General features: G+C 43.0%; 1 protein-coding gene across 4 annotated transcripts in view; it reads left to right on the top strand.

Annotated features, from left to right (window-relative positions):
- The window catches only part of afdna (afadin, adherens junction formation factor a), an 86,995-nt gene that overhangs the window by 23,378 nt on the left and 48,276 nt on the right, over positions 1-15,341 (top strand). For 2 of the 4 annotated variants that reach the window (XM_061091058.1, XM_061091056.1), the window contains exons 2-10: positions 2,813-3,008; positions 3,156-3,265; positions 4,375-4,523; positions 4,756-4,916; positions 6,505-6,662; positions 8,398-8,482; positions 8,758-8,901; positions 11,619-11,713; positions 12,922-13,172. In XM_061091058.1, coding sequence (XP_060947041.1) covers positions 2,813-3,008; positions 3,156-3,265; positions 4,375-4,523; positions 4,756-4,916; positions 6,505-6,662; positions 8,398-8,482; positions 8,758-8,901; positions 11,619-11,713; positions 12,922-13,172 — 1,349 coding nt within the window. Of the gene's footprint in view, positions 1-2,812; positions 3,009-3,152; positions 3,266-4,374; positions 4,524-4,755; positions 4,917-6,504; positions 6,663-8,397; positions 8,483-8,757; positions 8,902-11,618; positions 11,714-12,921; positions 13,173-15,341 lie in introns of all 4 variants that reach the window. The other 2 variants (XM_061091057.1, XM_061091055.1) reach the window with 1 other exon arrangement.

Below are 15,341 nucleotides of genomic sequence, written 5' to 3'. Positions count from 1 at the left end.
GCTGCAGAAAGGTTGAAGTGAACAGGGCGTTCTGGTTTCACCCTCATGTCGGAACAGTTTGCATTTTCACACACTCGAGTCGGATTCAAAAAATGCAAGCAGCTGAAAATGAAGTCAGAGGTCAAGTTGTTGATCCAAATGAAATCCACTTTCAGTTTAGATTGATTAGATGTCAATAATCAAATAGCCTGCATATTAAGTCATATGCACAAATTGTACATTTAGCTATAAAGACAAGTCAATCCTCCAAAATAAACATATGTGGAGGAGTTGGGGGTGGAGCCTGACTGAGAGTTTGAGGAAACCGCATGACCACCTGCCCCCATTGGACGGTACCAGCTGTCAATCTCACTGTAGCCACGCCCTAGATGCATATGGTGCTTTATCTTTAATTTGAATCATAATTTACTAAACACAATAAATTGAGGAGACGATTTTCTCATAGACTTCTATTGAAACTGACTCCTTTAAAACAAGTGTAGTCGCCCCCTGCTGGTAATTCAGACCATTACGTTTCAGGCACTTCTGCATTGGCTTCACTTTCCGGGCTCGGAATCCATTTTTAATAAACAGTCTTTCGTTTGAACAAATCCAGAAACACATTTGGAGGCATATGTGTGTAGAACTGAAACCACAGCAGTGACGTATGAGGTTTGACTTGTTTGTTGTGATCTTAAGAGTTGCCCAAATATGCATGTACAGGATTGGACCACTGCCATGAATGCGGGGGTGTGAGAATGAATCACAACCGGTAGAAAGGATCCTGTTGGACTATACCAACTCCCACAGGTGTAGGGGTGTTTTGCTGTTGTAGCTGGACTTGAACTTAACGTGGTCGTACCAAGTGGCCAGAAAGGCGACTTTTGTGGTGTTAATTATCCGCGGCCGGCTGTAAACTGGGCTTTGTTTGAACCCGGGCGGACGAGTGTCTCCACAGTAACAGTTACCCACGGTTACGCAAGCCTGACAACGGCAGCCCTCGATGACCCACATTCCAGCCGTAAATCACAACACACACATAGACACATTCCCGGCTCCACCCTCGCCTATCGAAACTATGCTCAGTCTTTCCACTCTGCCTGACCGAGTCTCTATCAAGTGAGGGGCGGGAGGGCGGGGGGGGGGGAGAAGAGAGGGAGGGAATATCTCAAGAGAAAGAGGTGGAGGAAGAGTTCCTTTTTATCGTGTCATGCCAAAAAAACAAACTAAACTTGGCTTTTAGCCGTCTCACGCCTTTTTCCTTTTGTGATGCAAATGTCTTTCCTCTGTGTCTCAGGCCATGTTTATGAATCAGTCTTCACGTCCTCTTCACCACGTTGTCTTTACTCTAGAGATGTGTGTCTGTGTGTGTGTCTGTGTCTGTGTGTCTGTGTTTATGTGTGTGTGTCTGTGTGTGTGTATATGTGTGTGTGAGGCCAATGACAGTCTTTAACAGGGTAGAATTAATCTAGTTTAAACCTTTGCCTCAAATCACCTCACTCGCTGTCCCTCAGCTGTAGGTTACACACACGCACACAATCTCACACAAACACACACACTCGGTCTATCACCTTCTCAGAGAAGCGTTTGGCCAGTTGTCTGAAATGCTGACACGGTTTCCCTTTTAAAATTCTAATTTAAAATTACTTTGTTGGCGTCCGGACAGGAATGAAAGTTCCAGCGCTGCAGAAGAACCAGGATCGAGGTTTTCCTCACGGCTGTGTTTGAAGACAGAACACACAACCAAATATAACCTTCAGGAATAATAATAATAATTATAATAATAAATGCCATTAATAGCCTTTTATAGGTAGAGCCTTACAATTTTACTGCATTCAAAATTGTCATTGATTCCCAAGATGTCCTTAACAAACCTTTTGGACATAGAAATGTAGTTGAGCCTTGGAAGTATAAATAAAACCAACGCAAATATCCCCAAATATAATCTACTTTATTGAGAAAACTAAAATAGAAACAAGCACAGTTCTCATTGAGCGTGGAAAGGTTTGAGGCTTTGTTGCATCAGGGTCATTCGTGACAGTTTCCAGCTGAACCGTAACATATGCATATATGCAGAATGCTGCGAGCTGCAGATGCTGTGTCAGCACTCTGCTACATATGATCATATCAGGACTGGATGTGATTATGGTGAAGACCTTGTTCTACACTCGGCTGCTTGCAGAGGGAAATATTGTCAACGTGGAGGCAATAGATGTGTAGTGCTGCTCCTCTTAGGTGTGTTGTTGTGTTTTTACATCCCTCAATCTGTGGGACACGGGCTGCGTCTGAGCTTTAATGGTGTGTGCACATGTGTGAGAGAGACAGAAATGAGGTGAACTAGGTAAGAAAGCTTAAACACTAAGTGGTGAGGCTTTATTTTATGGGTTAGGGGATGAGAACGTTTCCTGGAAGGACGTGTGTCATTTGGTTCTAATTATAGAGAAAATGGGAATTTTATTGAAACAAACGCTGCATTTAAACCCAAGTAAATGTGAGTAATTAACTGGAAGTGGAGTTGAACTCTGTCTACACTAAATTACAGACTTTTTACCTTCCTAAATTATTTGAAAATGATTCTGAAATTACAGACCTGTTAAATAACTGGGCCATTCTGTACTGTTTATCGTGCAGATGTTATAATATATATTATAGTGTTTATACGCTTATCTATTCATCTTGCGATATATATATTGGTATTGGAAATGTTTTACTCTGAAATATTGTATAGTAAGACAAAGTGTCCTTGGAGTTGTAGTGTCCAGACGTTGTGTGTGTGTTGACGGTTCAGGTCGGTGAATGACAGAACAACCTTTTCCTCTTTTCTCTTGACCAGGACCTGGAGTTCCATGGCGTCATGCGCTTCTACTTCCAGGACCGGGTTGCAGGCAACTTTGCCACCAAGTGCATCCGAGTGTCCAGCACCGCGACAACGCAGGACGTCATCGAGACGTTGGCCGAGAAGTTCCGACCAGACATGAGGATGCTCTCCTCGCCAAAATACTCCCTGTACGAGGTCCACGTCAGCGGTGGTGAGTCCCTCAGACGTTCAGGAGGCAATGTTTCAGCATTCAGAATGATTATAACTAGATATGGTTGAATCTCAGACTTAATGGTGTGTGTGTGTGTGTGTGTGTGTGTTTGTGTGTGTGTCTATCTATGTGTGTGCGTGTTAGAAGAGCGTCAGCTGGACCTGGACGAGAAGCCTCTTGTTGTTCAGCTGAACTGGAACAAAGACGACCGAGAAGGACGCTTTGTCCTGAAGAATGAGAACGACATCCTGCCCAAGGTCGGCTGCTCCTCCTGTTAACCTGTGTGACTACTAGGGTTGCAAAATTCCGGGAATATTCAAAGTTGGAAACTTTCCATGGGAATTAACGGGAATATACGGGAATAAACGGGAATTAACGGGAATAAACGGGAATTAACGGGAATAAACTGGAGTAAACTGGAAATGTTGAGGGTAATTTATACTAACTGTATTTACCTTGTCATATACAGACATAAATATAAACATTTTGTTTTGTCATAGGCTGATTTGAGCCCTGAGGAAACTTTGGGCACTTGACTATATGCTTCTGCATCGTTGTGTCATTCTTAACATAGGTCTTTGCACAGTATTTGCAAATGTACACAGCCTTTCCTTCTACATTGGATGAGGTGAAATGTCTCCACACATGAGAGAGTGCACGTGGCATTGTTCTGTAGAATAAGATGAGAAAAAAGTTTGTAAAAAAACGCTAATGCAATGCCAGAGATATAAATAGTTAGCCAAACAATTGGAATCGTCTGTAAACATATTTTACAATTGATGGATAAATGAATGGAAATAGTCTAGATGAACAGATGAACAATCCTCAATCAGCATGCTAATATATTTTCCCAGTAATATCATTGAAACTTACTTGACTAGTCCTGCACTCTACAGCAGGCCTCAGTAGCCCTGCTGTAGAGTGAAGCATGCTGGGAATTATCTGTGCATGTGATGGAAGAATGACCAGTGGAGGCTTGAAACTCAACGTTCCATACATCTTTAAAATAGAGTTTTGAATTATGTTTTTATTGCTCACAGTTTAATTTCCGTATTTTTTATTTTTTTTCCAAATTCCCCAAATTCCCGAGCTATACTTCCCATGGAAAGTTTCCGGTAAATTTCCGGAAACTTTCCGCCCCTTTGCAACCCTAGTGACTACTAACCTGTCAGTTTACTTAGTGAGCAACATACAGTGTTATCTTTACCAAGACAAACATCGAGTCGTGCAGCCTCCTCCTCCTGACAAATGTCTACTAATTGTTTTCACGGACAGTGGATTGTCTTGTGCTCACTCAGTTTGTTGATACAGAAATCAGTTTATCATTATTCTCACGATCACTCCCTCATTTCTCTCTCTCATCCAGAAGAGTCAGAGCAACGGGCCAGAGAAGGAGGGAGTGATTCAGAACTTCAAGAGGACTCTGTCCAAGAAGGAGAAGAAGAAGGAAAAGAAGAGGGAGAAGGAGTTTGCCCGGATCCCCGATGGAGACGAGCAGCTCAACCGGGAGGACGGGTAACACACACATGCTCAGAGTTATCCATCTTACTGTCCTGCTTCCTCTTCCTCGGTCCTTAGAGAGCATCTTGTTTTTTTTTCCAATGCCAAGAAAAGCACAGAGAGCTCCAGAAGAGGAAAGAAGAGTGATTTAAACTTCGACCTTTCTCTTCCTCCATCTGTCTTCCTCTCCCTTCTACTTATTCCGTCTTATCCCCAGTCATTCATCTCATTCATCTTTGTGGTTTAGGGAAAACAGTCGTCTGGCGGCCGAGGTCTACAAGGACATGCCCGAGACCAGCTTCACCAGGACCATCTCCAACCCAGAGGTGGTGATGAAGAGGAGACGCCAGCAGAAGCTGGAGAAACGCATGCAGGAGTTCATGAGCAGCGATGGGAGGCCCGACTCAGGTACTTGAACTGTTGGCTCACAAATGTCTTGTGTATTCTGATGCTTTTCTGCAAAACTAGGATCATCATAACACACAAAAACACTCCTTTAAGTTTATCCTGATTTTAAAAACCTGCTCCCAGATTCAGGATGACAACATGTTATGAATCAGATAAAAACCAGTTATCACACACACCCCGGGACGATGCTGAACTGGTTCTGCAGCACGTCTATACGTCCTTGAGCTGCTAAAAGCAAAACCTGATGTGACCCCCAGAGGAAATGTGCAGAGTGACCTGATCGTCACAGTTCACTGCTCCTCCTCCTCCTCCTTCTCAATCCTTCTTACTCCCAGTGTGACAGGGAGTGAGAACAATCTGCTGGAAGGAATCTGCAATATCTGCAGCTGGAGTCAAACCTCTGAATAGATGAAGAAACTGGATATTTCCTTTCTCTGCCTCGTGCCGGCGACAGCTAGAGGCCGACGGCTTTATGGTTCTAAGTTGTGGTACGAACGTCTCATTCTTGTGAACCAGATATCTCAAGAATGCTTTGAGGAAAATTCTTCAAATGTCGTACAAAGTGCAAAGCTCCGCCCCAATCACCATCCAGACTACACACCTGACAAAGCAGCTGTGTGTGTGTGTGCAGGTGTAAACAGGAAGTGGATTCTCTTCCCTGTAGCTGGTTGCTTTGTTGAAATACTACAAACAAGAAACAGCAAAGTGGTGAAACGTAAGAGGAGGGATTTATTTGGTTGGATCAGCGAGAAGCTGGAACTGTTACTGTTAGAGCTCGGTGGCAAATGTAGTTCTATGAGTAACACATTTGTAAAATAGAACGTGGCCGTAGATCCTCATCATGTTTACATCAGCTGCTCCACTGAGGATGATCACATGTTGTTTGGGAACGTCGCCTGCTGACACGAACACACACACGCACACAAATACACACACACACACAAACACACAAAATGTACCTGATGAACGATACAAACCAGCAGAACGCTTGGTTTGTTGTGTGACTCAGTTATTTCCTAATCACTCGCCCAGACAGATAAATGGACCAGCGGACGTGGTTCTATAAACAGCTTTAAAACCACTGTTTATATACTGTACCCACACACACACACACACACACACACACACACACACACACACACACACACACACACACACACACACACACACACACACACACACACACACACACACACACACACACTTGTGGGTAGACGCTGACGTTCTCCCAGCAGAGAGAGCTATTTTAGAAAAACTTGTTTTATGTAATGCTTCTGAAAACCCTGCTTGCTTTGCTGAAGTCTCCCTTGTGGGATTAACTGAGGTGATCATTTCTAGGTGACACATCACAGCCACATGCTAGATGAGAGTGTGGGGGGGGTCATTATACAGCCTCACGAGCACAACTGTCAGTTCCCTTTTAATTTAGCTTTTTGTGGAAACTTAACTCGGTGCTTAAGAGTCCCAAAGCACAAATGGAATTGTCATCTGTTTACACGAAGCTCACTCAGCTCAGTATTTCCTGCACAAACAAAAGTAGGAATCTGTTAACATGGAGTAATGAGTGAAACCCTTTGTTGTCCTGCAGGAGGAACCTTGCGGATATACGCAGACAGTCTGAAGCCCAACATCCCCTACAAGACCATCCTGCTCTCCACCAGAGACACGGCCGACTTCGCCGTGGTGGAGGCGCTGGAGAAGTACGGACTGGAGAAGGAGAACCCCAGAGAGTACTGCATCGCCCGGGTAACCGAGATCATCTCACTACACCTACCTCATCTTTTATATCGGAGGAATTCCAATCCTCCAGTCGCACATTAGACACTAAAAAAACACATCCCTCCACGGTGTTATCTCATCAAACGCATCCATCTTCTTTACTCTGACAGCACTTACGAGAAGATGTAATTTAGTGTCTTCTTACAACCAAACCGCTTCCACAGCTTCTCTGTCAGTGAAAACAAGTTTTTCCTCTTTTTATCACGTCGTTAAATTGATATATAGTCGGATGGAATGTGCTGGTATTTGACCACAGCATCGATTTCTCAAGGACGTTACCTTTTCACACGGGATTGTTTGTTTAGGTGTCAGCAAGATTTTGTAAAGATAAATGAACGGATTTCCACCAAACTTGGGGAATTCAGATCCAGGTTTTCTTTCTTTTGTATGTGTACTGTAAGAACTAGACAACCATGTGTGCGATTGTTGGGCCTCAGCGCAGGGATGTGCTCTACTGAGGGAACACCTACATTCTCACATCTCTCCACCAAACACAACCTCCATCCTCCTATCTCATTAATAAACAGCTCCATCATCCTTCCAAGAGGCCGCAGAGGGGACAGCCAAGGTCACGGTCACATGCACATACTCATAATTGTGTACATACACACACTTCACACACACACACACACACATACACACTTCACCGGACAGGCAGAATGAAACAGAATGCTACTTGGCACAAAAACCTTTGGGAGGAATGCTATTCAATTGCTTTCAGACTGAGTGCTATAGCAGCAGCACATTCTCTGTGTGTGTCTGTGTGTGTCAGTGTGTGTGTGTGTTTGTGTGTGTTTGTGTGTGTTTGTGTCCTCTTCACATTCTCTTTCAACCACATGTATCCTCTCAGATGGACTCTGGCTACAGCCAATCATAGGAAATAACTGCTGCCTCCACAGCCAATACAGTGGAAGACCCTACAGAGAGCACACACACACACGTGCACACACACACACACACACGTGCACACACACACACACACGTGCACACACACACGTGCACACACACACACACAGTTGATAGTCAGTAGCAATTTGCTGATGAGTCCAAAGCACGAGAAAGTCCATTAGGTTAGTGAGCATGAGAAATAAGCAGGCGTGTGCTAGCTGGTAGCACGTCGGCCATGTTTAGGTTCCTCGGGGGAAGGGTGGGGGGTGTTTACTGAGACTGGAGTGAACAGGATGAAGAGACGTGGGACAGCTTTATACTTCACTCTGTGCTGTAAAGAAATACTATAAAAATGCAGTATTTATGTGGCCTGAGAGCAGAATAATGGAATTATGGAACATTAGGAAAAGTAAACCTGTCGGGAAACGGAGCCGCTCTCTGTTTCTCAAACGGTTCAAATACCGGTCAAGGCCGATAACTACTTCAAAATGAATGCTCTGCAATTACAGAGTCGTCTTATTAAATTAAATGCATAGATATTAATATAATTACATCCCAAACAGCTCCTACCAGGGAGGTACTATAGAAATTGTTGCATCATCAAGTGGCGTGTCGACATTTCTCGTCTTCTGGGGTTCATCAAGTTAGAATTTACACCTCTGAATACTTTCAGAGTATTTAATTAACCCTTTGGATCTCACAAATCTGGCACATGCTCTTAAGAAGGCATGTGTGTAATAAACTATTGTTTTGGCCAGTGGTGGATTTTAATGTTCTCCTGCTAAACTTCCTGCTTGTTTTGTTTGTTCTGCAGCAAGATGATAAATCGGGCAAAGACGCGATTCTGGAAGATGGAGAGTGTCCTCTGCAGATCTTCAGGGACTGGCCGGCTGACAGAGGTAACACACAAACGCACACACACACACAGAGAAACACACACAGAAACACACGCTGACATGTCTTAGTCTCTACTGCCCCCTCCTGCTGCCTTACTGGCATTACAGCTCTGTTAGTTTGTTCTTTTCTCTTTTTGAGCATCTTAGCTGTTGGAACATGAAATGACTGTATAGGAATCAAAGAGTGATGAATCATAGTGTGATTACAAGATGATCCTGTGGCTGACGTTTAGTTTAAATATACTGACAGCACCTGTGTTTACATCCTGTTTTTTTAGGAGCATTAGTTTTCCAGCTGAAGAAGCGACCCCCCGACTACAGGAAGGGACGGAAGGTGGAGGACAAGGGCCTCCGAGGGAAGGAGGGCAGCAGCAGCTCCCTGCCGCCGGAGAAACTGCCTTATCTGGTGGAGCTGAGTCCAGGTAAAACCACAACACACACACACACACACACACACACAGCACCACAATGTCCGCTGCAGTATCACTGATTCTAGATCTTTAGGAAACCTTCAATAGACTTTAAATAGTTTCAGTTGCAGCGTCGGCAGCAGTGACATCAGTGGTAATAATAGCACAGAGATGAAGACTGTAATAACAGGCAGTGGCCAGCAGGCTTCAGTGCAGCTCCAGTAAATATCATTTAGGGTTAACCAAAGGTGAGACCGGCTTTCTTTCCATGCCAAGGTGAGTGATTCACATGTGGCCACATTATGGTTCCCAGCTGCTCTGTGGTTCCTGCTCCTACCAGCAAACTCACTCAGTGAATAAAACCCACTACAGATGTGTTTGTACTCTTACAAACACATCTGTATTTACCTCTGGATGAGACTGTTTCCAGCCTCTTCATGACTTCCATTCATCAACACCCCAGAGTAGTACGGCTTCATTCTCGGTCCTGGAATCCTCCACAACAGATGTTATTGCTCTGCTATGAGCCACAAAAGAAAAACAGCATTTTCCCCTCATTCAATGATGCATTAAATCCTTTTAACTAAAGCACAGCCAGTAATAATTATCAGCTTACATAGAGGAATCTGTTCAGGTTCTCTGGAAGAGCAACCTGAGGTATAGTGAGCTGATAGTCAAAGTAAAAATCTCAGTAACACAGATTCAACGCAGCGATAGAAGGTGGTTGATTTATTTTTGGAATTCCCAGAATCCAGTGTGAAAACCTGAGGAAATCTAATGAAAATCTAAAAGTTTACATCGGTTAAAAAGAGTAGGTTGAAGGTCGACAATGAGGAGAACAACACGAGGTAAGTTGCAATAAATAAGTGTTCTAGAATTCAGTGTAACATCCCAGTATTGTCCAGTATCAATCATGTATGAAACTACACTTGTCCCTTCAAGTGTATGAAGTCCATCCTCACCTGAGTCTTGCTCAATGTGACATTCTCCAGCCTTAACAGCTTGTTTCTTGCTACTGATCCTTTTTCTCATGATCCTCCTCTGTCTGCCCCCCCCCTCATGCCATTAACCTACCAGTTACCAGTTTGTCTTGTCCAGACATTTACTAACACATCTACTTCATCCACTGTCAGATTGACTGGTCTCAAAACAGCCAAGATGGGAAACGGTTATTTAGTGCAGGGTTTCTGGGTGTGTGTGTGGGTCTGTGTGTGTGTGAGAGATTGTGTGTTTGTTCCTGTACCTTGCTTTGTAATTCATTTAGAGGAAGCCAGAATCTCAGTGTAAGAAATCCAATCTTTAGGATTCTTCATGTTTTAAAATAAATGTTTCCTGCTGAATATTGGAGATAAAGTATTTTCTATGATATCCACTAATATTTCCATTAAGTTGCAAAATAAGAATAGACAGTGAAAGGGCCACAGGAATATGTGTGTGTCTGTGAGTGTGTTTGTTGGCCTTCCATGCGATTAATGGGTTAACAAGGTAATGCTGCATATTTCCTCCTTGCTGCATTTTTACCCTCTGCTATGTCTGTTTTTTTTCCCACCTTCCTACGGCATGGTGTGTGCGTGAATGTTTGATTGTGTGCGCGAATGTGTGTCTGTGTGTGTGTGTGTGTGTGTGTGTGTGTGTGTGTGTGTGTGTGTGTGTGTGTGTGTGTGTGTGTGTGTGTGTGTGTGTGTGTGTGTGTGTGTGTGTGTGTGTGTGTGTGTGTGTGTGTGTGTGTGTGTGTGTGTGTGTGTGTGTGTGTGTCTGGGGCCTTGTGCATGTGTCCTTCTCCTTCCTCTGCACCCGCCTGCCTGTCTGCCTGCCTAGGGCGAGGGAATCACTATGCCTACTACGCATATCGCCACCACGAAGGTAAAAGTCCACCACACCTCCTCTGTGTCCGTTGCAATGGCTGATGGGAGTTATGGGGGCGGAGTTGCAGTGACACCCCCCCTCTCGACTCCCCCTTTGGCCAGCATAGATCCAAAAAACATCTGTTAGAAAATGAACATTACCTTTTTTTTATCGTTGTATTCATCTTACAAACAAAATAAAAAGATGATTCAATATCCTTTCACTGAATCTGCAGATGTATTGTTTATGGTCATTTCCATAACGTACACTCAGGATCCACGGGAGGAAAAAGCAGAAAACTTAGTCGCATACATATTCGTTACAGAATTACTTGATTCCACAGAGAATATTGGTATTTAAGTGTTGGCATGCAGCATCATTTTTGATTTAATAGCCCAGCAAAGTGGCTTCTTCTTTCTCAAGCCTCATTATATTACTGTACAAAGTCAAGCTTTCCTGGAAGCCTTGTAACATTAGCTGCCTCATGATTTCAGTTATTATCTTTAAAAGGGGGTTTGAGGTTTTTCTTTCCTCATTAGCTGTAAATGTGTAAATGGATATTAGAAAAACCTCTAACCACCTTCTAAAAGGTGGTGCATGCATTTTCCCCACAGGATTTGCTTTTCCCCCCATGAACAATGTTTTTCCTCAGTGAACTAATTTGCCGCTTTGCTTTTTACTAAACTCCTTATTACTAATAATCAATAACTGCACTGCAGCCACACACGATTCTGCCACATTAGCCGTGCACAGCCCAGTACACACCAGTTCTTATTGACTATTTAATGTTTAAATGAGGGCAATGTGTGATTGTTAAAGGTTGAACGTGTGCTACTTGTTTAGAATGTTGATGGAGTGATTAATGAATGTTTTCATTTGTCCAGACGGGTCGGACTCGCGGGACAAACCAAAGCTGTACCGGCTTCAGCAAAGCATCACGGAGGTCGGCTCAGACTGCACAGAGGACGGAGCCATTCAGGTACGAAACAGACACACACACAGACACACACACAGACACACACACACACACACACACACACACACACACACACACACAGACACACACAGAAACACACACGGCTCGAGCTCAAATAACGAATTCATCTACCTCTGTCAGAGCCACCATCACAGAACTGCACTAAATATACATGTCTCCTTGCACTGTGGACCTGTACAACACTCCGCTCCATATACACTTACTTCACATCATATGTGATATGTGTTAACCATATTGATATTATATATCATTTTATACAATAATATTGTCTTTTGCACACTCTGTCTACATATTCTTACACTCATAGTATATTATATTACCTATAGTATAGTCAAATACTTATATTCATACCTCTACTATATATCATATATTATATCATACTCTCTGTATATTCTTTGTATACATAAGTCTATATACACATATTTATACATGTGTACATGTTATAATTATTATTATTACATTACTATTACTATTATATATACTGTTGCTGCCATTATTACTATATACTGCTATTATATTGGTATAATTACTATACTATATATACTGTACTATTTTTATATACTGTCTAACAATAACATTACCATCATATCATCAGTACTATTACCATCATCTTGCCACTGCACCTTATCTACCTATTTTATTTTATTTTATCTTGTGCTTTTTTTTATTCTTTCTACCTCAATATTTTTTATTGTATTTTATTGTATTCAAATATACCGGCGGCTATGACGACTTAAGTTCCCTTCGGGGATGAATAAAGTAATCTATCTATCTATCTATCTATCTATCTATCTATCTATCTATCTATCTATCTATCTATCTATCTATCTATCTATCTATCTATCTATCTATCTATCTATCTATCTATCTATCTATCTATCTATCTATCTATCTATCTATCTATCTATCTATCTATCTATCTATCTATCTATCTACTTACTTGCTGTAAAAGAACTTAGAAACTACATTAAAGTAAGCAAAGCCCAGACATGTCTTTCTGCTGTCCGTGGTATTAGTGGGAGGAGACAAATCAAACACTTAGGATCTAAAATGTTCTGATTTCCTCTCAAATATACATTTTCTGTTTCATTTTGACTTTTAAGAGTAGCGTCACCTTTGCCCCTGTGGTAGTCGCTGTAATATTTGTGTGTAGTTTATTGTGCTGACGTCCCTTTTGTGTGTGTCTCCAGCTGCTCGGCCCGGGGATCCTTCCCCATCACTGCAACCTGATGCACAGTGAAGGGATGGTCACCGTGACGCCACACGGGCCGGACGCCGACACCTTCGTGGACGGACAACGCATCGCTGAGACCACGGTGCTGCGCCCGGGCTCCACCCTCCAGTTCGGCTCCGTTCACGTCTTCAAGTTCGTGGACCCGATGTTCGACCAGGGAGCGAAGAGGGAGCCGGCGGCGATGATGAGGACCCGACACAAGTCCGGGTGAGGGTTCTGTCGCTCTCCTGTTTTCTTTCTTTGCTTTCTTCCTCCTCTTTTCCCCTTTTATCCGCCCACTATTCTCCCTCATCATCTCTGACACACACACTTCTCCAATATTGCAAACAGAAAAAAAAAAAGGAGAGGGCGTTTTTTTGTTGGAACAAGGGAGGAGAGGATGAGGTTTGGAGTTGGCAGGCGCTGCCAAAGATGAAGGCAAGGAAAAGGGGGAGGAGGCAGGTCTGGGGTTGAGAGAATGAGGGAATGAGAGGAGAGGAAGAGAGGAGGTCTAGGGTTATGGCAGGAGGGCCGCCCTCTAATCTGATCAACATGGTGTTGGGTGTGGCCTCAGGCTCGCTGTCGCTTCACACACTCAACGAGCAGATAGAGAGAAAGAGAGGGAGCTCCAGATAAGAGGAGAAGAGTGAGGCCAGCGGGGGTGAAGGACATTTGAATTGAATGGTCCTTTAACTACTCAATGGATGGCTGACTGACAAACTGAGCTGTGTGAGTAACCAACGCTTTAACTTACTGCTCCGGTTCCACATGAAGTAAATATCTGTTCTGACCAGAAATACAAATACTGCTTAAGCTTCTATTGTAAACATTTAAAAGTCATGTTAAAGATCTTTAATGATTGTTCCAGTGTTTAGAGGAATAAGTTCTTGAGTCAATATCAAGGCCGAAGCTGCAGCATAGTTTGGTTGCATGTATCTTTAGAAGTTTATTTTAAATTGAACACCAATTGAAAAGACACCAAATAACAGATTTTATGTGTTTTTAGCTATTTTTAAATCCCAAATTGAACGATGACACAAAGATAATCATACGTTTCCACGAGGTCGGTAACAAGGCTCTTCATCCTGTTGCTGTTTGAGCAATAGTTTTTAATTCTGCATCACAAACAAAAAAGACCCAACTGGTGATTTTGATGAAGACTTTCAGCCACAGACGAAGATGTGTAATCAGTGAGATGAGTGAGTTGGAGGTTTTCCCGTGAACTCAGTTTGTCTTGTAACAGTTAATTTGATTAGATTATGATATTTTTAAGTGTAGCATACTGGAACAAAGCTGAATATATGTAGTTGCATGATGTTGACCTCAGGCAAATTGATGTTTGATCGATGACAAGTGAGCTTGAAGTTGAAATAAAGTCTTTGACGTTTGGCGAGAACCATTAACCCCACATGTCACTTGGTGCCGCTCGGTGAAACCTCATTCTGGAATCTAGACCTGAAGCTGTGGATCTCTGTTGTGTTCTCGGCTCCTTTTCAACATTCTGACTTTCAAACTAACAGAGAAACCTTTTCTCTGTCAAACTGGAGACGACTCGTCACAACGTTTCGGACGATTAGAGCCACGGTTTGGCACGAGGACAGATTCTTAAAGATGGAGAGATTTGGCAGATCTGCAAGATGATCTTGTTCAGAACCTTAATCTGCTGCTTCTTAGTCGGGACCTTCACCAGAATTTAGAATTAGTCAAAGAGAGAGAGAGAGAAGCCTGAGAGGACAGAACACAGGAAGTCTGGATGAATACAAGACATTCTCATGAGGGCAATAGATTTTTGTTTTAGAATATAAGAAAATATGAAACTTTCACGTCTTTCAGAGCGAGTGGTCCCTTTCAGTTTCATGCCAGGTCACAGTTAGTGTAATGAAACACATCCACTCCATCGAGCATCATTCCAGATGGAAACATGCAGCTAAACCGGATAACTGGACAAAGTTTACTCTTGTCAGTGGAGTTCTAATGTCTCAGCCAGACAGAGACAACTTTAAACAGCCAAGTTACCTGAAGCTGAACCCTCATTCACAAGGACAATGTCTGAGAAGTGTCTTGTTGCTGCGGAGCTGCTTGAACCGGGCAAATACAAGTTTTGCATTGTGTGCTAACACTCTGCATTTGTCAACTCTGCAAGCGGAAAAGCCGGCAATAAAATCTGAATATGAGTTTGTGAGGTGAGTTCTGCAAAGAAAAGCCTTCAGGCGTTTGGTGACAAGTTCCAGGAGAAGAAAAGTAAACTCGAAGAAAGAGCTCAACCAATATGGATTTTTCGGGACAACCTCCAGTTCTATAAACCGTGCACGTCCTGCAGATTCTTTTCAAACCCGACTCTTGCATTCCCTAAGCCAGGACAGTCGAAGGCGAGTAGCATCGTCATCACTTCCATCT

The sequence above is a fragment of the Limanda limanda genome, chromosome 18 (genome assembly GCF_963576545.1).
Source record: "Limanda limanda chromosome 18, fLimLim1.1, whole genome shotgun sequence".
NCBI classification, from domain to species: domain Eukaryota; kingdom Metazoa; phylum Chordata; class Actinopteri; order Pleuronectiformes; family Pleuronectidae; genus Limanda; species Limanda limanda.
The sequence above is the reverse complement of the archived record's forward strand: the minus strand, read 5'-3'. Positions and strand labels throughout refer to the sequence as shown.